The sequence below is a fragment of the Aedes albopictus genome, chromosome 3 (genome assembly GCF_035046485.1).
Source record: "Aedes albopictus strain Foshan chromosome 3, AalbF5, whole genome shotgun sequence".
Taxonomy (NCBI): Eukaryota; Metazoa; Arthropoda; class Insecta; order Diptera; family Culicidae; genus Aedes; species Aedes albopictus.
In genome coordinates, this window is record NC_085138.1 from 343,306,407 (window position 1) to 343,331,739 (window position 25,333).

The window sequence follows — 25,333 nt, forward strand, 5'->3', positions numbered from 1 at the left end:
TATGGAAAAGGTAAACAATGCATTTTTGCTGAACGAGTTCGGTGCTCAGCAGTTTTAATCTCGTCAAAAAATTACCGAACTCGGTAATCAAAATTAAGTGTGTAATTGCTTCTCCTTTGAAACGTAAAAAGCGCAAATTCTAAATCGTTATGCAACTTGAGCTAAGGGGATTGATAAAAAAAAAAGAAAAAAAATGTTCAGACTCGAACCATGGACACAAGGAGTATTAACCACTCACCTAACATACTACACTAGAAGCTCTGTGAGAGATTTGCTGCTCAACGCACCATAAAAGCTACTGAAGTTACGCGTTACTTCATTGTATCTTCTTTGTCACAAGTTAGAAAGCTGTCAAAATGAAAAGACGCGCAAGTTTTCTGTAACACATTTGGAACCTAATCTGAACAAACAAACCACAGTAAGTTTCATGTGTGTTACATAGCACATTTTATGCAAGCTGACTGTATTGTCAGTTGTGAAGAATATGTTAGCTCCGCCTCCATAAATCGATGTCAAATACGATGTTTTTTGTAACTCCTACGAAACAAAGCTGCAACTTAACGATATTTGGAGTTTAAATGCAACTCAACTGACAAGATTGAAGTTGCGTGTGCTGTTATTGCAACTCTTTTAGACCAAAGCATAGAAAGCCACATTTTGGATGATGTTGCAGGTGCTGCTTGGGTTGCCTACCTGGTCAAGTCCTTGCAAGCATTTTTATTTTAAATTTCAAATCATCAACATAGAAAGAACCCAGACCTGAAGCAGCTCTCAATAGATGAAAAGATGTTCAATAGATTTTATCCAAAGCTCCTTATTCTAAAAATTTATTTAAAAACCCCTTCATAAAGCCTTTGTTGGAATCCTTCTGAAATTGATTCATGAATTCCTTTAGGAAATCCTCCAGAATTTCCTCTTGAGGATTCTCTAGATTATGGTTTCCCAACTTTCGTTTCGTGACCCCCCAACTGCTTGCAGGCATGCTGCGATTATTCTACGAAAAGCGGGGTGACAACAGACTGGGGGTCGCAAGTGCCAAGGTTGGGAAGCGATGCTCTAGATATACTCCAAGAATTCCTCTAGAAAAGCTTCCTTAAGTTTCCTCATAAATTTCTCCATAGATTCGTTCAAGCATTTTTCAAGGGATTATCCACGAATTCCTTCAGAAACGCTTTCAACGATTCCTTTTGAATCTCCTGAGAAAACCTTCCACGTACTCCTTCAGAAATTCATCCAATTTTTTTTCAGATATTCTCCAGGGGATCTATGTCCTGGGCCTTTCTTTCCGAAATTCTTTATGAGTTTCCTTCCAAAGTTGCTCCAGGAGGTCGGTCTTATAATCTACCAAAGTTTCTTTCAGATACCCCTTAAGCGGTTTCTTCAGAAGATCTTCCCGAGATTTTTTAAGAAATGTCTCCAGAGCTTTCTTTAAATATTCCCTCAATAATTTTGCCAAAAATTTCTCCAAGACTTATTTTAGGGAGATTTCTCCAAGTTCCTTCTGTAACTCTGATAGGGATTACTTTGGAAATTTTTCGTAAGGATTAGTAAAAAACAATTTCGGAAATGTCTGCAGGGATTTGTTCAAAACTTTCTACATGGATTCCTTCAAAAATCCTGTCAAAGATTTGTATCATAATTCTTCCAGTGCTTTCTTCTGAGATTCCTTCATAAATTTGTACAAGTATTTCTTCAAGAAGTGTTTAGAAGTTTTAGAGAGTTGTTCAGTTATTGCTCAAGCGATTCTATTAAAAATTCCCACATCAATGTGTCCAGGATTTAGTAAGGGATTCACCCAGAATATAATTTCTTCAGAGATACTTGCATTATTACTTTCAATTGTTCAGGCAAGAAATCCTCCAGAGATTTCTTCAAATTTTCCCCAGAAAGTTCTTTAGCATTTGCTCCAAGGGTAACTTCAATCTTATCAAGAATTCCTTCAGAAATGCGTTCACAGATTACTCCAGGAATACTTTCAGAAAATCCTCAAAAAGTTTTGTTCGGTGATTTCTTTAGGAATTCTCCTAAAACTCCTCAATGTTTCGCGACGAAGTGTTTCGCGACGAAGTGTTTCGCGACGAAGTTATTCGGCAAGTTCTCCTGGGATTCCTATAGGAATATCCCAGGGACTTCTCCATTTATTCCTCTAGAGATTCATTCAGGAATATTTCTTGAGATACATACAGGATTTTTTTCAGGAATTCTTTCAGAAATTCCTGGTCAGATTGTTTCTGAAATTCTTTCAAGAATTCTTTCAAAAATATCTCTAGAAGCTATTTCAAAATTTTAGAGATTTTTTTCAGGAATACCAGCAATGGAATTCTTCAAAGTTCTTCCATGGATTTTTTTTCAGAAAGTTATCTAAAACTTTCGCATGGATTTCTAAAATGATTGCTTCGCAAATTCTCTCGAGTGTTCTTCCAAAAATTTCTTTGAGAAATTTCTTAAGTGGTTCCTGCAGAAATTTCTACAAGGATTATATTTTGAAATTGCTCCTGTTCCTTTTCAGTCAGAAATATCTCCAGGGATTGCTACAGAAATTGCTGTAGGTACTCCTCCTTAGATTTTTCAGAAGTTTTTCCATAAATTGCACAAACATTACTAGAAGAGTTCATGAAAGAACGTCTGAAGAAATTTGTAAAGAATTCCGATAATTCCGTTGAAGATTCCTCAAAGATATTCTGGAAAATTTTCTGAACAAAAATCCTGTTGCAATTTCTGAAGTTATCACTGCAGGGTTTCCTGGATGCACACCTGAGAGAATAACTGAAAAATAAACTACTTAAGATATTTCTTTAGACGAAAAAAAAATATGAGAAATTTCTGGAGGAAATTTGGATGTTATTCCTTTTTGGAGGGATTCCTGGAGAAATCCGTAGAAAAATTGCTGAAGGAATCCCATCAGAAGTTCTAGATAAGGTTACTTAGGGAATCTTTTATTAAAATCTCTCAATAAAATTCTGAGGGTTGCGTGAAGGATGTTCTGAATGAATCTTTGGAAAAACTTGGAGAAATACCTATGATAGGAGTTCTTGGACTAATTTCTTATGCAATTCCTGAATGGAAAAATACACAAAAATCTCAGAGGGTAGAAATTTCTGAAGGAAATCCTGCAGAAACAAAAAAAACATATATTTCTGGAAAAAAACTTTTTTGAAGGAATTTCTGAAAAAAATTGCTTTAGGAACTGGAGTATTCTCTCCAGGTAATTTTAGGCAAATTTGTTGAATTATTCTGCTATTCTGCTATTCTGCTATTATCAACATTTAGGCAAATTTGTTGAATTGTTCTCTAAAAAATCCAAGGAATAGATTCTACTGTAGTAATTTCTGTAGGAGTCGCTGAGAGGTTCCGGAGAAATCTCTGGAGTATCACTGGTGAAATTTCAGAAAAAAAAGTTCCAGAAGAAAGGTTTGGATAAACCCGAAGTAATCCCTGAAGGAATGTTTGGATAAATTTATGGAAAAACTCTCATGTAAATCTCTTGATAGTTTTCAAGAAGAATATCTAAATTAACACCTGAGAGAATGAAGTACATGAAGTAATTAAGCAGGGGAAATTCCAAAAATTTCTGAAAGAGTTCTTGGAAAAATATGAATTTCCGATGAAAGCCCCTAGTGGAATCTGTGAAAAATCCTGAAATTTCTGTGAAAAAAAAAATTATCTTTGGAGAAATTCCTAAAAGAATTACTTGAGAAGTTTTTAGACGAATTCCTGAAGAAATGCCAAACAAAAACTCCTGGAGGAAATTCCGATAATATTCCTGCAGAAAATTTTTTAGAAGTACATACACCACCCAGAAGGTTGTTGACATCTTAAACCCAAGCAATTTTATTCGCAATTCTGCCGCTAGGTGACGCCAGTGGGCATATAAAAATTACCATTTTTTATACCTGTTCTAAATATTTTGCAATCTCTGTATGATATTAAGAAAGTTCAAGTCTTCGGTTAGGTTATTCAAAAAATCGTTGAAATTTTAAAGACTAATAATTCGATTCGCAAATATGCCGATAAGTAACATTAGCGAGCATGTAAAAATGTGAATCAACTGGAATAATAAGCAAATCTCACCCGAATCACTTCAATATAAAGTGAATCGGACCTGAATCTCTGGAATATGAAGTGAATCAGACCTGAATCACTTGAATATGATGTGAACAAAACGTGCTTCACCTACCGTGCTTGAATATGAGGTGAATCAGACCATAACCACTTGAATATGAAGTGAATCGAACTTGGATTCTTTGAATATGAATTGAATCAGACGTGTATCACTTGAAAATGAAGTGAATCGGACCTGATCTCTTGAATATGAAGTGTATCAGACCTGAGTACCTTGAATATCGTGAATCACGTGAAAATGAAGTGAATCAGCCATCACTTGAATAGGATGTGCAAAAGATGAATCAGACCATAAGCTCTTGAATATGAAGTGAATCGAACCTGTACCATTTGAATATGAAGTGAATCAGACGTGAATCACTTGAAAATAAAGCGAATCGGAGCTGAATTTCTTGAATATGAAGTAAATCAAACCTGAATCTCTTGAATATGAAGTGAATCAGGCCTGAATCACACTTGAGTTTGAAGTGAATCAGACCATATTCACTTGAATATGTAGTCAATCAGACGCGAATCCATTGAAAATTAAAGAAATCGGATCTGAATCACTTGAATATGAAGTGAATCAGACCTGAATCACTGGAATATGAAGTTACCTACCGTGCTTGAATATGAGGTGAATCAGACCATAAGCACTTGAATATGAAGTGAACCCGACGTGAATCACTTGAAAATGAAGTGAATCGGACCTGAACCACTTGAATATAAGGTGTGTCGGTCTTGACTCACTTGAAAAAAGAAAATCAGTCCTGAATCACTTGAATATGAAGAGAATCGGACCTGAATCTCTTGAATATGTAGTGAATCAGACGTGAATCACTTGAAAGTGAAGTTAATCAGTCCTGAATCACTTGACTATGAAGTGAATCAGATCTGAATCACTTGAATATGAAGTGAATCAGACCTGAATCATTTGAATATGAAGTAAATCATACCTGATTCACTTGAATATGTAGTTAACCAGACGTGAATCATGTGAAAATTGAGTGAATCAGACATGAATCACTTGAATATGAAGTGAATCAGACCTGAATCACTTGAATATGGTGTGAACAAAACGTGCTTCACCTACCGTGCTTGAATATGAGGTGCATCAGACCATAACCACTTGAATATGAAGTGAATCAAACTTGGATCATTTGAATATGAAATGAATCAGACGTATATCATTTAATGAAGTGAATTGGACCTAATCTTTTGAATATGAAGTGTATCAAACCTGAATCCCGTGAATACATGTAGTGAATCAGTCCTGAAGCACTTGAATATGAAGTGAATTGGACCTGAATCTCTTGGAAGTGAAGTGAATCACTTGAATATGATGTGATCAAGACGTGCTTCATCTGCTGAGCTTGAATATGAGGTGAATCAGAGCATAAGCACTCGAATATGAAGTGTGTTCAGATAGCCAGTGAGTTTAGCGAATAAATTTTGGGCATCACAACGTCAATGTTCTTCAGTCGTCTGGTCAGTTAAATAACACTGCACATTTTTTAACTTACGACAGAAATTTATTTATGATGCTTGAGCAATAGTCATATCTTCGGACAACACACTGTTTATAACTTAAATAATTTTATTCTTATACTAGTTTACTATTTTTAAACATTAATTAACTAGAATAGGTACGATTCTGCGCGCGATAATTTGTTTTGTCTTGCTCGATGTATAGCCTTACATGCACTAACTCCAAGGCAGAACCCTTCGATCTTGTCTAATGAGAATCAACGTATATGTATGAAGATCGTGAAACCGACACAAACGCATTTGTTTTAAAGATGATGGATGTGCAAAAAATAAACGTAGTATTGTGATCAAACAAAGTGAATCGAACCTGAATCCCTTGAATATGAAGTAAATCAGACGTGAATAACTTGAAAATTAAGTGAATCATTCCTGAATCACTTGAATATGAAGTGAATCAGACATAAATCGCCTGAATTGGAAGTGAATCAGACCTGAATCCCTTGAATATGTAGTGAATCAGTCGGGAATCACTTGAAACTGAAGTGAATTAGTTCTAAATCACTTGAATATGATGTGAACAAGCCGTGCTTCACCTGCTGTGCTTGAATTTGAGGTGAATCAGACCTGAAACACTTAAAAAAACTGAATCAGATCTACATCTCTTGAATATGAAGGGAATCTGACCTGAATCATTTGAATTTGTAGTGAATCAGACCTGATCCACTTGAATATGCAGTCAACCAAACGTGAATCAATTGAAAATTAAGTGAACCTTGTTTGGCAATGCCTCTGTAATAACCTTCTTGTATCTTTTTTAGGCCTTCTCAGACCATATATTGCGTTAAAGCTTTAAACTTCCCTCCCTAAGATTTTTTTGTAAACACTAACCTCCCTATGATCAAAAAGAACGCAAACGCAAATGTTCGACACATATGTGTTAACATCAAACGACAGACCTGTGCCGCCGAAACATCACATACTCACTAGAAATTAATATCGCCACCGCCGATCTTCTCCAGCTCTCCCGGTTTCAGCGCCAAGCTCCCCGGTATGCCCGGGTTCCGGTCATGAAACTCCAACTTCGTCACCAGCAGCTTCGTGTAGTGCTTGATGCAAATCCCGTAGCCATCGTTCAGGTGTCCCCACAGCTTACCGGCCTCGGTCAGCATACCCCGGTGTCGCATCGAGTGCTGACAGCACAGCGGATGACCTTCGCGCAAGATCTTGTGCAACAGGTGGCAGAACTTCCACGCCACGATCCGGTTGTCCTGGATCGGCTGCCGGATGGCAATGGCCCAGAAGGCATGACCGCCCTTGCTGTGGAACGTCCCGATGATGGCCGCCCGGACGTGCTTGACCTTGATGGGCATCTCCTGAACGCTCAACGCTTTGGAGATGCTCATGGTCTGTGGGTTGAGGAAAGAGTTCAACATTAGTGATGCGATGTTTTTGCGATGATTGTGCGATGTTTTAGTGCAGAATATTGTTAGTATGCCAAACACCACTGAAAACCATGCGTTTGATACTCACCAGGTTGTAGTATTCTTTATCGGTCAACGACATCTTATGATTGTTTTAAAAGTATGTACAATTATCTACAGTTTGTTCCTATATAAAAATCACTTTTCACTTAAAATCGATTTAAAATGCGTTATGGCCACGATTGGTTATTTAGTAGGAAATCTGTCTCTGCCAGTGTCCAACGTCACGAGTGATAACGGCTTATCAGCAGCCGATCGCTTAGATGTGGAGTAACGCCTCCAAATTTCCTCCGAATTGATGTGATTACTACAGTTCGGCTTCGCAGTCACAGCCGTCGAAAGTAAAAGCCCATAATGATCTCGGTTTCACGGTCAACGCAGTTATTCGATGTTTTCCGATTTTTTCCAACTGGTGCGTTTCTTTTTTTCTATCATCAACCGTAGGTAGTGCGTCACCGTGCCTCCACTAAGTAGGATTGTTTTAGTTGCTCATCATCCCATTCGTTGCAAAAAGCGCAATACGCGAACGACGATCGATCGATCAGAAAAAAAGTGGTTAGCAAAACGCGAGGTGTGTAAATTGATTAGGATATGATGGCGCTGCTCTGCTTGGTCGCTCGCCGTAGACTAGTTGGAACTTCGGATTTTTTCTTGTATTTTTATTATCTCTGCTTCTGCTTCATGCAATCTGAAACGGGACGGAAGGAAAAGTGGCAAACTTGTGGAAATGTGGCGATAAATTATTCGACGAGATAAGCGCGACAGGTCTGGAACCTGCTTGAATGGAACTTCTGCGTGAACTGATTTGTACTGGTGGTCGGTGAGAGACGAATCGATGATATCACAATCAGTTGTGAGAAATTGCTCGAGGCTGGGGTTTGATTGATATAGATAAAGAATTCCTGAGTGAAAAGCAACAAAACAATAATATTGAAATAAACCAGACATGGACTGAAATTCTTTCGAAGAAAGCTAATGTGTAAGAGTGCTGAATTCTTATAAATAATCGATCCAAACTTATAAACAATATGAAACAAATAAAAAGTAGATTTTTTTAATCTTAGGAATTCAATAAAAAAACTGTAATAGACATAGAATTCCAGAAAGTGCAGAATTCCAGAAGGAATTCCTACAGCCATGCTAAAGTAATTTGGAGAAAACATCTCAGAGGAAATTTTCGAAGATAGTCCATAGGAATCTACGGCGGCTTTTTGCTTGCAAAAAAAAAAAAGGTTTCTTTGGAAATTAATTCTTTACTAAACAATGCTCCATGGACCTGTAGGAGGTTGCACCGTATCAGTAATATAACGACATTCCATCGATTACGCTTGCATATCCAAAGCATTCTCTCGCGAAAGTTCTTGGAAGACCTACAACATCTTTGTAAATTAGCTTTTTACAGATCAATACTCCATGGACCAGTAGGATGTTGCACCGTATCAGTAATGTAACCGTATCAGTAAAGTTACAACAATTGATCGATTAAGCTTGTAGATCTTACGGTTTTAACTCGCTGAAATTCTTGGAGGACCTAGAACATATTGGGAAACTAGTTCTGTACAAAACTAGATGCTTTATGGACCTGTTGGATGACATTCGGCCAATCGGCATTCGGCTAATTGACCCTTTCGGCCAAAAGGCAAATAACTCGGGACTCTTCTCCACACCAAACAAAATCATGCAATTTCAGAACATATACCTTCAGAAAACAGCCGCCATCTTGAAATTTGGGTTGCCATATTGGATATTAGACAGCCTTATTTCAATTTCGAGACACCACTTGTGAACTCCGGACATCTTCCCCATACCAAATATCCGGAGTAATTCGCGAATAGGGCGTAACTGACAAAGCAATAACATTGCGAAAACAACAACCGAATTTTGCTGATACAATTTCAATTCCTATTTAGGAGTAATTCAGAGTAATTCAACATGAACAAGCTTAAATGACACAATTCGGACACATTTTCTTGATTTTCTAATAAAACAGTACGAATTTGTTAATTTTTGCACTAAAAATTGCATTTATTTTATTACGCCCGAATTGATGCCCGATAATAATATAAAATACGCCTAATACTATGCGCTTTGAATCGATATCAATTTCAGAACCGCCTTTTACTATTCGCCTTGTTTTTGATTTTGATAGGATTTCGCCGTTTGCTTTCGCCGTGTTTATGTTTTGAGTTCAGTTTCGCCTTTACTTTCGTAAACAAAAACACCAGGAGTGGAAGGCGTAATTCTTGTTTTTTTTTCGTGCAACACAGAATGGAATTACGCCTTCCACTCAACCCATGATTTTCAATAGTTAGAAAAGTGATATGAAGGAAAGTTTGTGAGTATTTAGTAGGAAAATCTAGCATCTTTTCACTCTTGTAATCACTTAAATTGTGTACATTTTGTCAGTTACGACCTTTTCGCGAATTTCTCCGGATATATCCATTTAGCATAGTTTTGAAGCATATCACTCTGCGAAATGGCTGTCATCTTGTATTTCGGGTCGTATTGTTGGAAAATTTAAGGCCTTATCTAGACCAACATGTGAAGAGGGTGAAAAAACCTGTGCCTCAGCTCCTTTCATCTCTCCTAGGTGTATTTTAATTTATTTACGCAAACCTTCCCGTTATCAGATTGAGGGGAATCTGCTCTACCTGTTACTGGTCAGAGCTCAAATGGGAAATACACTCTGAAGGAGCTGGAGAAGCAGGGGTTCGCAACGGTTGTTACGCCCTTTTCAGATGTTAGCCTCGTTATGACCTATTCAGCCTTATGACCTCGGCCTAACGACCTGCTCGGCCTAACGACCTGCTCGGCCTAACGACCTGCTCGGCCTAACGACCTGCTCGGCCTAACGACCTGCTCGGCCTAACGACCTGCTCGGCCTAACGACCTGCTCGGCCTAACGACCTGCTCGGCCTAACGACCTGCTCGGCCTAACGACCTGCTCGGCCTAACGACCTGCTCGGCCTAACGACCTGCTCGGCCTAACGACCTGCTCGGCCTAACGACCTGCTCGGCCTAACGACCTGCTCGGCCTAACGACCTGCTCGGCCTAACGACCTGCTCGGCCTAACGACCTGCTCGGCCTAACGACCTGCTCGGCCTAACGACCTGCTCGGCCTAACGACCTGCTCGGCCTAACGACCTGCTCGGCCTAACGACCTGCTCGGCCTAACGACCTGCTCGGCCTAACGACCTGCTCGGCCTAACGACCTGCTCGGCCTAACGACCTGCTCGGCCTAACGACCTGCTCGGCCTAACGACCTGCTCGGCCTAACGACCTGCTCGGCCTAACGACCTGCTCGGCCTAACGACCTGCTCGGCCTAACGACCTGCTCGGCCTAACGACCTGCTCGGCCTAACGACCTGCTCGGCCTAACGACCTGCTCGGCCTAACGACCTGCTCGGCCTAACGACCTGCTCGGCCTAACGACCTGCTCGGCCTAACGACCTGCTCGGCCTAACGACCTGCTCGGCCTAACGACCTGCTCGGCCTAACGACCTGCTCGGCCTAACGACCTGCTCGGCCTAACGACCTGCTCGGCCTAACGACCTGCTCGGTCTAACGACCTGCTCGGCCTAACGACCTGCTCGGCCTAACGACCTGCTCGGCCTAACGACCTGCTCGGCCTAACGACCTGCTCGGCCTAACGACCTGCTCGGCCTAACGACCTGCTCGGCCTATTGACCTTGTCGGCTTGATGAGCTTGTTGGCCTAATGTTCTTTTCGGCCTAATGACCTTGTCGGCCTTATGACCTTTTCAGCCTAGTGACCAATTTTGACCAATTTCGGCCTAACAACCAATTCGGATTAATGACCTATTCGACCAAATGATCTATTCGGCCTGATTACCTTCTCGGTAAAATAACGACCTGTTCGGCCTTATGACCTATTCGGCCTTATGGCCTATTCGACCTAATGACCTGTTCAGCCTAATATAAATTATACGTTATGTAACAAATGACTCGATTACTCAAACTTTGTATGTAATTGAAGTTTGCCTTGAAGACGAGTGAATAAACACTCGAAACCTCGGCTATAATTGAAACCGTTGTTCTATAAGTAACACGATGACCGAAAGCCTGCAATTGCCAAATATATTATTCGGTCCAATGTCCTTTTCGACCTAATGAGTTATTTGGCTGAATGACTTATTCGGCCTATTTGCTATTCTTGCTTAAGATTGGAGCAAGGTTAACTCCCCTTGACCTTGTTCCGGAATGCAATCTGGACAAGATAATCAAACTTTGCGAAGAATTAGAATGAGTAAAATTCACAAATAAAAACAAATTATAAAAAAAATGAAAAGATAATCAAAAGGGACATGAATGTTGTTAGTATTCAACCTACGAAGTACACTGTTCTATAAATTACGCTAACGCTAATAAATTTTTCGGTCTACTGACTTTTTCGGCTTAATGACCTTTTCGGCAAAATGACATATTCGGCCATATGACCTATTCGTCCTAATGATCTGTTCGGCCTAATGACCTATTCGGTCTAATGACCTTCTAAAGGACAGACGTTTTCGAAACTGTAGTTTATGAACATATGTTTTGCTTTGAATCCAGTAAGTTTCCATAGTAACGTTACTTAAATGGAGGGACTTAATTGGAGTTACCTTTTTTGGATTTCACTGTAATGGAGCTCTCAGTGTACCAGATACATCCATTTACATGGGCTTAGAGCCTACCATTCCATACAATAGTTGCAATCTTGAATTTTGCGGTGCCATGTTGGATTTTAGGCCACCATATTAAATTTTCGTGTCGCTACCCCTTAAAGGATGTAAATATTTTTTGCATAGTTTTACCTATAGCTTTTGACCCAGTGGTTGGATTTTAAAAAGCAAAATGTTTTCATCAAGGGGATTAGTTGTGCTATCATATGCATATACGGAGATTATGTTATGCTAGAACATTTTGGTAATATAGCTGCAAATGTAGTGTACACCACTTGTTCTTCACTCGATTCTGCGTTTTATTTCTATGCATATGTGATATATTTCAATGGAAATTGCACAATATTCTTTGTTTGGGTTGGCGCTGTTAGATAGATATGTCTTATGTCTTTTTACAGCTGATCTCCAGGTTATCCAAAACGTCCAGAAGCTTTGAATTTTGTCAACTGAATACAAATAGTTGTGTTTACTTTTTAAATCACTTGAACTTGATGAATTACATTCAAACATACATTTTGAAACATGAAATGTTGGTAGTCATGACCTGGTAATGTTCTTAGCAACTTAAAATAGCTCTGGAGCTCTGATTGTAAGGCCTTTACCTGTAATATTATATCAAACTAATGTATGAATGTCAGAACTGATTTCTTCAGATCCATACATGTAAATCAGAGTATGAAAGACTAACTGCACATCAATGGCGATACCTTAGGCCATCCAAATCATTCTGGAATTAAGGCCTTCATATCTACACCAGTAATAACGCATCGGATGCATTTCGAACTTGGTATAGTGCGTTTTGGTAGTCATAGAAGATCAGTTGAGTTGAATCATATGATACATGTATACACATCATAGAGACATCCTTGATCATCCGAACTATTCTGAAGCTGAGAAATATCATTTGAATTATTTAAATATCAACAGAAGTGCACAAACATCGCAGTTTGCCCATTTGATTCATACACATAGTGCAAGCCATGGGAGATAAGTTTCCAGAGCATCAGAGATATCTGAGGTCACCTTTCAGTATTATATGGTTAAGGCCTTCAGATCTATACTCGTAACAAAGCACTATAAGTAACAAAAACTATAAGTTAGGTTAGGTTAGGTATCTTTATTAGAGAGATTTTCAGCCCGAGGCTGGTTCATCTCTTAATAAAAAAAAAACTATAAGTAAAACTATGCGAAAATGTTGTTTACATCCTTTAAGTGCTTCAGTGCACTTAGGTGCATGGAATGAATGAAATAAAATTAGAACAGAATAGAATAAAATAAAAATAAAACAATTGTGGTAGAGTATTTTCCACTGACAAACTATTATCTCTTCGGACAGTAATATCACAGACAAACAGACGTAGCTCTTAGAGGAACTTCATCAAAAACTTTTGCCCGGTGTCTTTTTCATAAGCACACTGCCACCTGTTGGAAGAACTGCGCGAGACACCGTCGTCGGCCATGATGGATTTCGATTTGACGTTTGACTACAGAGAACAGACATTTAAGCTCGAACAAAAATACGTCAGAATCGTGTGTAAAGGATTTAAGTATACCTCAACGCCACCAACGGAGACTGCCCCACGTATAAAGTCGATTTAACCCCACGATGGCAGTTTTCATCGTTAAAATACACTAACCCACAAACCGACACGAACGCCAAACGGCCGAAAACGGCGAACACTGGAAACAAAAATGACAACACAACAATGTAAGTTCTGGGACGCTGGCGCCACACAACGGGAGTATACTTTGATATGACCGCTACAAAGTTTTACACAAGGTAGAAAGCAAAGATAGATGTCTGTTCTCTGTGGTTTGACTAACATTCACACTACTACACAATACACCTGTAATTTTTGTTTGTATCATTCAGCAACGTGTACACTAGCAAACGTCAAAGAAAAAAAGAAAAAAATGTAAACATGTACCGAAATTTTTTGATGATTTTTAAAAAAAACTTGAATTCTCTTAAGAAATTTTCTTCAGACTCTCTGGAGAAATTCCTAAAATAAACATTGAACGGTGACGAAAAATCATTTCGCTAACTGCTGCTTTGGTGCGGTTTTCTTCGGCGTCTGCAAATTGGAACAAAACGCCATCTAAGAAGTGAAGTGAAATTAAAACATGAAACTTAGGAGGAGTACTTTGGTTAGTTCGATTAGGAAGGGTCTCTATAGAATATCCGGAGCTATTTATAAAAAAAAATCATGGCGAATCTATTATAGGAATCTTAATAGGGTTCCGGGTCATTTGGCCGAATGCCACTTGGCCGAATGCCGTTTGACCTAATAATGAATGATGAACTTAAGTGACCATGCCAATGTTCTCCACATCAGTATAGCTCTAGAGAACAGCCTATGATTTAAATAAGGAAAAATCTTCGATAAAATAGATGTAGTTTCAACGCCAACTTATCCCTGAATGACAAAACTAGAAAGAATAGCCTATATGATTAAAAGAAGGAAATATTTCAGATGAGCATTTTGACTACCTCTGGATGCCTATGTTCATGATTCGGACAACCGACATTCGGCCAAACGACCATTCGGCCAAATGGCATTCGGCCAAATGGCGTTCGGCCAAACGACATTCGGCCAAACGGCATTTGGCCAAATGGCCGGACACCCTTGATAGAATTCCTTGAAGAAATGTCTGGCACAATTCATGAAGGAAACTTTCAGGAGACTAAAATTTTTTTTTCGTGGAATCTCGACAGAAAATTCCAGAAGAAAGCTCTAGAAGTTCCTGGAGCGATTTCTGAAGGAATCAATGTAATCCTTCTAATTACTCTAAATACTGGTGGAGTTATCGACACTTTTCTCAATGTTCCGATCACTCATTTTGTCTTCTCCAGGGTGTACTGAAATGTATGTTATTTAATATTTTCACAATCAGTTACAATAAACTGACTTGCAGTCGATGTTCTTGTGCTTCGTTCAATTCTGTACATCAAACTGCCAGTGTCTTGTTAGGGCTTATTAGAGCTTTGTGGAGCGCTTCAACCGGTCAACAAAACGTCTATAATCCGGGGCCCGTAGCGTAGTGGCTACACGTTCACTTCATAGGTGGATGATCATGGGATCAATCCCAGCCCCGGCACTTGCAGTTTTTCGTCAGTTACTCATCCCCCGAAAGCGGCTGAAACCTGACTCTCTTCAGACCTTATAGCTCTAACGGAACCAGAAAATTGGATATCGGTGAACGGCAATACAAAATGGACCCCCAATCGGACTGGAAAAGGAACAGCAGCCACACATCAACATCATCTACCATGGACAGGGTAGATAAGTGACAGCAGCGCAAAGGCAACCAGTTCGATATGGTAGAACTAGAATAGAATACATTTAGCAGTGGCCCTACCAACGAAAGAGCAGCTTGGCGCAGCTACACTTGAAGATGGCCGGAGGGATATTTGATCCGCCATAGGTAGCACGTCGGCTACAGCACTAGGCTTCGCGACTCCGAATCACAGAAACAACTGGTACGACGGCGAATGTAAACAATTGAAAAACGAGAACAATGCAGCATTGGCGAGAATGCTGCAACACCGTACGAGAGCGAATGAGGCACGTTACAAACAGGCGTGGAACAGGCAGAACTCATTCTTCCGGATGAAGAAGCGCCAGCAGGAAGAACGAGATCACGCAGCGATGGATGAGCTGTACCGCGCTAAGGACACACGAAAGTTCTACGAGAAGCTGAACCGCTCGCGCAGAGGCTTTGTGCCACAAGCCGACATGTGCCGAGATAATCACGGGAATATTCTCACGAGCGAGCGTGAGGTGGTCGAGAGGTGGCGGCAGCATTACGATGAGCACCTCAATGGCGACGTTTCAAGTACCGAAGGTGGCGTGGTAACAGATCTAGGAGTATGTGCACAGGACGAAAGACTTCCGGCCCCTGACCTCCAAGAGATTGAGGAGGAGGTTGGCCGGTTGAAAAACAACAAAGCCGCTGGGGCAGATCAACTACCAAGCGAGCTTCTAAAATACGGTGGAGAAGCACTGGTGAGAGCACTACACTGGGTCATTACCAAGATTTGGGAGGAGGAAGTATTACCGGAGGAATGGATGGAAGGTATCGTGTGTCCCATCTACAAAAAGGGCGACAAGTTGGATTGCGGGAACTACCGCGCGATCACACTACTGAGCGCTGCCTACAAGGTACTTTCCCAAATTTTATGCCGCCGTCTATCACCGATTGCAAGAGATTTCGTGGGGAAATATCAGGCTGGATTTATGGGACCAGATGTTCGCCATGCGCCAGGTGTTGCGGAAATGCCGCGAATACAAATCGGCGTATGATACAATCGATCAAGAACAGCTATGGCAGATTATGCACGAATACGGATTCCCGGATAAACTGATACGGTTGATCAAGGCGACGATGGATCGAGTGATGTGCGTTGTTCGAGTATCAGGGACACTCTCGAGTCCCTTCCAATCTCACAGAGGGTTACGACAAGGTGATGGTCTTTCGTGCATGCTGTTCAACATTGCGTTAGAAGGTGCGAAAAGCGGGGATAAACACGAGTGGGACGATTTTCACGAAGTCCGTTCAGCTGCTTGGTTTCGCCGATGATATTGATATTATTGCTCGTAAATTTGAGACGATGGCGGAAACGTACATCCGACTAAAGAGTGAAGCCAGGCGAATCGGATTAGTCATTAATGTGTCGAAGACAAAGTACATGATGGCAAAGGGCTCCAGGGAAGAATCACCGCGCCCGCCACCCCGAATTCATATCGACGGTGATGAAATCGAGGCGGTTGAAGAATTCGTGTACTTGGGCTCACTGGTGACCGCCGACAACGACACCAGCAGAGAAATTCAGAGGCGCATTGTGGCAGGAAATCGTGCCTACTTTGGACTCCGCAGAACTCTACGATCGAATAAAGTTCGTCGTAACACGAAGTTAACCATCTACAAAACGTTGATTAGACCGGTCGTCCTCTATGGGCACGAAACATGGACCCTACGTGCAGAGGACCAACGCGCCCTTGGAGTTTTCGAACGGAAGGTGTTGCGCACCATCTACGGCGGAGTGCAGATGGAAGACGGGACTTGGAGAAGGCGAATGAACCACGAGCTGCTGAGAGAACCAACCATCATCCACACCGCGAAAATCGGGAGGCTACGGGATAGCAACCCGACTAAAATGGTTCTCGAGAGTCATCCGACCGGTAGAAGAAGACGTGGAGCGCAGCGAGCTAGGTGGGTCGACCAAGTGGAGGACGATCTGCGGACCCTACGCAGAGTGCGGAACTGGAGACGAACAGTCATCGACCGAGTGGAATGGAGACGGCTACTATGTACAGCAGAGGCCACCCCGGCCTTAGCCTGATCGGTAAGGTAAGATGGCTGAAGAATAAAAAAAATATTATCGATTGCCATTCTTTTCTCACATAAAACTTTAAAAATTCTGGGATATGAATCAGGGATCTAGATAAGCTTTCAGCGAAACCTATGCAAATATTCCTTGGAATCACGAATCAAAAACCTCTTCAGGGAGTTACTGAAACGTTTGTAGTAAGTCACAGCCCTAATTGCAAATATTTCCCATACTGATGACGTATCCAAGCCACACGCAATTTTCACTCTTTATTCACTATCTAACCGTCCGACTTAACTCAAAGCTTCGCTTATCTACGAACCGCGCATATCAGACGAGCAGGTGAATCACTGAAGTATCTTATCTCGACGTAAAGCTGACAATCACAAGGGTGATTTTTATAGTAAAGTAATTACCGTCGTCACCGTGAATATTTTCTCCGACTAAACAATTTCTCCGTTTGCAATCAATTCATTGCTCCAAAGACACACACAGTCTTCAAGGAAAGTTCTTCGCCTGAGAAAGTTACTTTGCTGATTCTGGATGTTTCTCTTCCAAACACTTCAACAATCAGCGATCAGATTTCTTCCGGTTTAGATTAACGATTCCGATGGTAGGTAAGTATGTTTTCTTATCGAATGTTCCCTCCGCACTAACTCGCGTTTGCTATTGCAGAAACCTTCAGTTCTGTCCAGGGAATACACAACGACTAACTGACTGACTGACTGCACAAATAGGATTAGGTGTAGGTCGGTCGGCATCGACCAACCGGTGTGGCGCGAGCGATCGATAACAATGGGCGGCCCAATGGGTGACGACTGTTTAGTGTTTATGTCTGCTGGAGCCTCCGAGTCCGTATCTATAGATATGCAAGCGACCTACAGCCAGCGAATCGATTCATAGGGTGTAGCGTGACTGTTACCTATGCTGAAGAAGCTTTAGTGGTTTCCTGGATGTCTTCATCGATTTTTGAGTCATCCACTTACTTAGCACCTCAGGGATTCAGGTTCAAGGTCCACCGAGGTGCGGTGTAGTTCTTTGGATGGGCTTCTTGAAATTATCGTAATGTTGTGCTTGTCAGATAGGTGTACGCCCAAATGGCAGGGGGAATAAGTGGTCAGATGATCAAGCACATAGAGGACCATTTGTAAAAAGGGACGATGAAACAGAAGCGCAGGGGACAGATGTACCAGTGGACAACTCTACCAGTGGACAACTGAACCAGTGAAGAGATGACCCAGACGATATATGATCATTAGGGTGCCAAAAATAGAAAAGTTGTCGAAAAGTTAACGTGCTCACACCTATAATTAGGGTTAGGGTTTCAGAAACGAAAGTTCCGTACACGAAAATTTAATCAAAAATATTTACTGGTTGCACGTTTCGATTCTGGAAATTTAAATTCTTTTACCAAAAAAAAAAAAAAAAAAAAAAAAAAATGATGTTCATATGAGCTAAAACCAATAAAATTCCTTAATCTATCGTAATTTTGAGTTCTGCAAACAATGTTTGGAGAATATTTAGGTAATCAAAGTTGATTTCGATTATTCAACGTATTTGAAAAGCAAGATTTTTTCATATTTTTTGTCTAGAAAACTCAGTTTATAAAGATTTTTTTCAGAGATTGATACTTACACTCATTTTATTGCACATTATGTGTAGGTTATTCAAGCCAAAGACTGTTTTGAACTATCTCCTTCATGAGTTGAGATATTGGTATAATAGTTGTATAACACAATAAATAAAAACTCCGAGTTTTCTTAATTTTTCATTTTTTTTTACTACATAGTTTGTTATGAATGTGGCCGCAGCGGAAGGCGCACGAGTATTCAGTATGACCATGATGATGGGTTATATGTGAGGTCGATTCAGTAACTTTTCGTAAAGGAAATTTCGATGACATTCTCGGGCTTAGAGTATCTTCGTATTGTACGTGGATTTGCTAACTGAACATGACGAATCAGAACTATCATTTTTTCTGAATAGTTGTTCGATTGAAGAGCGAGACAGCACGCAAACTGACACATCGCTATGACATATTTAACGTAGGAGCAACACGTGCGTGAGATTCTGTCTCTCGGTTGGTGTGGATTTGTTTTGATCCAATCTGACATTTCTTTTATGCTGCTCATGCTGCCAGCTGATGGAGGAGCATAATCGGAGAGTACTCCAATGCATTTTCGGAAAAGTTTGCCGAGATAAAAAGTTTTCGTTGTAAACATTTTGGGAAATTCTGGTTGAACTTTTCAATGCGTGTTTTGTATATTATTTTACAGAGAATCATTGTAAAGGACGTTCAACGTAATACGCGCAATAACTTAGAAGTCTATAATTTTACAAGAACACATCGAAACACCCCTTGAATTGAACAGCGATTCATAAACAGTTCAAGCAAATTCCCTTAATAATAGTATCCGAAGCAGCATTGCCGTTAAATAGGCCTCCATCTTGAAACCTAAGCCGCCATCTTGAATTCCAATACCCCTACAACCAACTCCACATCCTAAGGAATGTGTATGCCAAATCAGATTGAAATTTCTTGACGCATTCCAGAGTTATGCCGGAACATACGTAAATATATACAGACATACATACATATAAACATACAAAAAGACAAACATACAAATATATAAACATACAAGTATATAAACATACAATCATACACACATTGACTTTTGAATGTATTGATTAACAACTCTGCCGAAGAAATGAATTATAAATTATTAACCATTGTCAAGATTCCAGGAAAATAAATTTCTTTCGTATTGGAAATGGAGCTCATAGATCGTGACCATATGTAGTCTTTGCAGCATCGTTTACGCCACCTAGTGAACCAGGTATGGATGTGGAGAACAACTTCTCAGAAGAAAGTAATCTTTGTCTAATTCTGGAGATATTCACATCAAAAGGACTGTCCTATTTATAGGACGCTGGGCGTTTGGGGCGTCTGTCCTATAAATAGGACGCTGGGCGGTTAAATATTACATTAGGTCCGTTCATAATCCGTTGTAATCAGAGGGGATGCTATAGCAGTAAAAAAGTAAATTCATTACCAAATGGCTTAAAGAAACGAAATGAAATGAAAGGAAATGAAAACAAACGAAGAACGTTAAAGGATATCATATTGAATGAAAAAATATGTGCCTTTTAATAACACTTTTATTGTGTGTATGAAAAAAAAAAAACAAAAATAAAAATAAAAAAATTAAATGAGGTAAAAAAAAACAAAAAAAAAAATGAAAAATGAACAACGAAAAATACATTCTAATAAAATTTAATGAACTGAAATGCAATGAAATGGGATAAAAAATGAAATGAACTGAAAGGAAAACTTAATAAAATAATAAGGAGATTCACAAAACAACATAAAGTTCTGCGTAAAACATGATTTTCTTCTGTTTTTCGTTGGTGATTTGGACAAGTAAGAAAATTTATTGTCTAATATATTATGGGACATTTACAGAAAATTGTAGTGTACAACAAATGAAAATTTTTAGAAAACGGCAAAAGGTTATTGCAACCATAACAAATTGCAAATGCTCCACAGAAAAACATAAAGCGCTCCATAAAGAGAGAACATATGTTCCATGAATATGTGCAATGTTACCCATAAATAATTCAAAACGTTCCATACTTTATAAAAAATGCACCGATTAAACATAAAATTGTCTCATTAAAAGTGAAATTTTGCATCAATAAACAATACTGAAATGCTTAATAATAAAATACAAATGCTCCATAGAAAAATGCATAAAATCCATAAAAAATTAAAATTGTACTCATAGAAAATTGAATATTGCTCCATAGAAAAATTAAATTGCACATAAAAAATTGAAGTTGCACCATAGAAAATAGACAAATGCTCCATAAGTATTATCGAACTGCACCAAATAAAATACAGTTTGCTCCCCAAAAATATTGAAAATTCTCCATAACTTTAAACATTTGCACCAATAAAGCAGTGCAATGTAAAGCAATTCAGCCCTGACAAATTAAATTATGAGAATATGCTATCTATGGATGATTTTCAATTTTTCATGGAGCAATTTGATAATACTTATGGTGAATTCATGTATTTTTATGGTACAATTTCAATTATTTATGGTGCAATTTAATTTATCTATGGAGCAATATTCAATTTTCTATGGGTACAATTTTAATTTTTTATAGATCATTTGCATTTTTCTATAGAGCATTTGTATTTTATTATGGAGCATTTCAGTATTATTCATTGGTGCAAAACTTCACTTTTAATGAGAAAATTTTATGTTTTACCGGTACATTTTTTATAAAGTATGGTGTTGGGATGACTTTCGGAATGATGAAATACTTTTTGACAGCAGATCACATTTCGATCAGCTTCAAAGCTGAAATATATTATATACTTAAATAGAACTACCTAATCATACAATTCAATTTTTAACTTACATCCTAGTATATTCATCCCAATAGGAACTATCTTCCCAACAGACTGGTTTGATCTGGTCGTGTCTCTACAAACACTACAGAGCTTCCAGTGTTGCCAGTTTCACAAAACTATCACCATAATTACCACAACAATCCCCCGCACGTGAAACTGGTAACTAGTCCCATCATTTCACTTGCCAATTTACCGTGGAATTGCTTTCACACATCATGCCGCAACTGGTAACACAATAGTCGATCTCGTTTGCTCATTCTGGGCATTCTTACATGGTGATGTGTGTAGCTGTGTGGTTGACTGCTTTCTGTTTGTCGTCCAAGGCACAAATTGATTTTGATAACTGTAAAACTGTTGTGATTTTATTTTCATTTTTCCTCCAGGATCGAACACCATATACAATCTGCATGACCTGGTTTGACATCTTTTTTGTTGCCACAGGATGATTTGGTACGAAATTTGTATTGTACATATTCTTGCAAGATAAATCCGCGAAACGCGTTTGTCTTCTTCTTTTCCATCAAGTTGCCAAAATATGCCCGCACCACTATGAGTGACCTGATGGTCAAAAATTCTGCATGCGGCGCTCATATCAAATCCACATGAGGCTGCGGCGATATGGCCGCGAGGAGATGCACGCGATACAGACGCAATGTGGAAATGGAAAAATTGAAGCCGCATCCTCCTGCAGCATCACTTAACAACATCCCGATTATTAAATACAAAGCCGACGAGGTGATGCGTATGCGTATAGTGAAGCAATGTCGTGATAAATATTATTACGATTTCTGGCCACTTGAGATGCCATTGTGCTAACTTTTGTTTTGATATGAACGGCCTGAAGGCTGCTGCAATGCTGCTGGGTGGGTGACAGTATCTGTTCGATTTTGACATTGCGTCTGTATCGCGGGAATCTCCTAGCGGCCATATCGCCGCCGCCTAATGTGGATTTATTATAAGCGCCGCAATATTTGGCCAGACTGACAAAGACTGATCTTTATCAACTCGGGTATTTTCACTCGCATACGAAGATCTCTATCTATTATCAAAGAGAGTGTAGTGTCGATTTGGTCATTAGAAGCAGATAGGAACACATCCGACTGAATGGATGTTGCCATCTCCTGCATGATTATTTTAGTGTTTACTTGTGGAGGTACTGGAACATCACCGATTGGCTTCGTAAGTTCAGCCCTTGCTTTTGGATTTGATGACGCTTTGGCTACATTGAGTTTTTGCACACTACTGCAACAGAACTTGGGTGAATTTCCACCGATTACACAAGATTGAGGTGATATTTTGGAAGCGTTTTCCTCACCGTATCGTTTTTCGATGGCTTTCCTTTTGGCACAGAAGGACTAACTCTATTTCTTTTATAGCCTTCTTGTAATCCTCTTCAATCGCAATCAAATTTCGCTCGTACTCCTCTTCTATGCGCCTTTCTTTCTGCTCGTACTCCTTCCTCCATAATTGCTTCCGTTCCTCTAGCAATTCTATTTTTTGCTCCATTGTGCACGCAGTGAATCCGTTAGGATCTTTGAAGTTTGTTGGGATGACTTTCGGAATGATGAAATACTTTTTGACAGCAGATCACATTTCGATCAGCTTCAAAGCTGAAATATATTATATACTTAAATAGAACTACCTAATCATACAATTCAATTTTTAACTTACATCCTAGTATCTTCATCCCAAAAGGAACTATCTTCCCAACAGACTGGTTTGCACTGGTCGTGTCTCTACAAACACTGCAGAGCTTCCAGTGTTGCCAGTTTCACAAAACTATCACCATAATTACCACAACAAATGGAAAGTTTACAGTTATTTATGGGTAACATTGCACATTTTCATGGAAAATATGTTCTTTCTTTATGTAGGGCTTTTTGATTTTCTATGGAGCGTTTCTATTTGTTTATGGGTGCAATAAATAGATTGCCACAGAAAACAATATGTATGATGGTATGATGAATCAAATTGTTCTTAAGTACTACGTATTTGTGTCTCTTATATACGTAGGTTTATGAGCCTTCATTAGCAAGACATTATTTTAAAGTTTTTTCAAACAGTGTGAAGTTATTAATTGATCTATCTTATACACGGCTTTGAAAATATGCCATTATTTTAGTTTTTGGTTCCTAAGCATCTGATATTGTTTTCAAACAGTTTTCCAAACGTGGGCGTTTCTAAGAGTACATATTTCTGCATGATTTCCATGTGTTTAGAAGTTTTCATCTAAATCATTAAGCAAAAAAAAATGAGGAAAAATGAAAGTATTTTAGAAATGGTTTGAAACTGTTAGGCATCGCAAATACTTAGCAAATGAAACAAATTTGAGATGTCCTGTATGATAATCCCCTCCTTATTTTAGCCTTATCTTGAAAAGATGATTTCATTATAAAAATTGCATCAAAAATTGGCTTCTTTAGTGGTGTTGAGATAATTCCATATTCTGAATCTGCATGCCAAACTGAGCCGAAATCCAAATTTTCATCAATTTTGGTACCCGGGAACCTATTTAAAAATCAATTTGAAATTCGTATGGGAGCGATTTGTCGAATCACCCCTCGTCGCATTTTGTACTGAGCGGAGCTGTCAAGCAGTTGCCCAACTGTCAAAAGGTGATTTCAAAAAATCTCTTTGAAATTGATTTTAGATACCAAAATAAAGTTCTAAAAATCTGAGAAAAATCTGAGCAGCTCAGAAAAAGGTGCTCTTTTGTTTAAAAATAAAAAATCATTGAATTTTTCTTAATTTAAAAACCCAATTACCAAAAAAAAACGAAAAACATATATTTTTGCATTATTTTTTATGGGCCATACATTTCAACCTTTTTTAAAGTTTTTTTTTACGAAAATAATTTCTACCGTAATAACATAACTAAACACTTTTATATTTTGCAACCGAATCGAATTCAAAAAGACATGGAATAAAAATCATCTATAATATCACTTCAAATGTAATCTAAACTCAAAATCTAAATCAAAACCGTTCAAACTCTGTTATGGTTATTTGTTTTGCTTTTCTCGTACACCAAAGTGTACTCAAAAAACGAATTTTCGATAGAAGGCTCGGAGGGTCAAGTCACATATACCAATCAACTCAGTTCGACGAATTGAGATGATGTCTGTATGTGTGTATGTGTGTATGCATGTATGTGTGTATGTATGTCTGTGTACAAAAAGGTCACTCACTTTTAAGGCATTTCTCATTGGCCGATTTTTCGGATTATAGCTCGAATCGAACCGGAATTTCACCGCATTGTTTGCTATTAAAAATGGTGATCGATAGAGGCGTTCCGGAGTTATGGCCATTTGAGTGATCCGGACCAGCACCCGTAGAATTGGCCGCATATAAAACTGAACCAAGTCCCCGACCAAGCCCCATCATGCGACACATCAAACTGCGGCGATTTTTGTAACCTTCAGCATGGTTGACAAATTTTGTGCGGATATTAACACAAGAGACCGAAAATTCTACGATGTCGGTCCAAAATTCAAGATGGCGGTCTAAAATCCAAAATGGCGGCTCGAAATTCAAGATGGCGGCTGTATAATGGAGTTTTAAGCCCTAAACCATGCAATATGGGTATATTTTGTATGGGGAAGATGTTTGGAGTCCAATAATGGCGACCATAATATCCAAGATGGCTGTCTAAAATCCAAGATGGCGCCTCCAATTCAAGATGGCGGCTGTTTAATGGAGTTTTATGCACTAAAACCGTGTAACAAGGGTATATTTTGTATGGAGAAGATGTCTGGAGCCCATAAATGGCGACCTGAGTATCCAAGATGGTGGTCTAAAATTCAAGATGGCGGCTCCAAATTCAATATGG

The 25,333-nt window shown here is 39.3% G+C and overlaps 1 protein-coding gene across 10 annotated transcripts in view; it reads right to left on the reverse strand.

The window, feature by feature from the left end:
• The window catches only part of LOC109408623 (huntingtin-interacting protein 1), a 122,969-nt gene that overhangs the window by 42,464 nt on the left and 55,172 nt on the right, over window positions 1-25,333 (reverse strand). For 6 of the 10 annotated variants that reach the window (XM_062843149.1, XM_062843148.1, XM_062843145.1 and 3 more), the window contains one exon: window positions 6,574-6,995. In XM_062843149.1, coding sequence (XP_062699133.1) covers window positions 6,574-6,995 — 422 coding nt within the window. Of the gene's footprint in view, window positions 1-6,573; window positions 6,996-7,119; window positions 7,759-17,509; window positions 17,962-25,333 lie in introns of those variants that run through there. The other 4 variants (XM_029865043.2, XM_029865046.2, XM_062843150.1 and 1 more) reach the window with 2 other exon arrangements.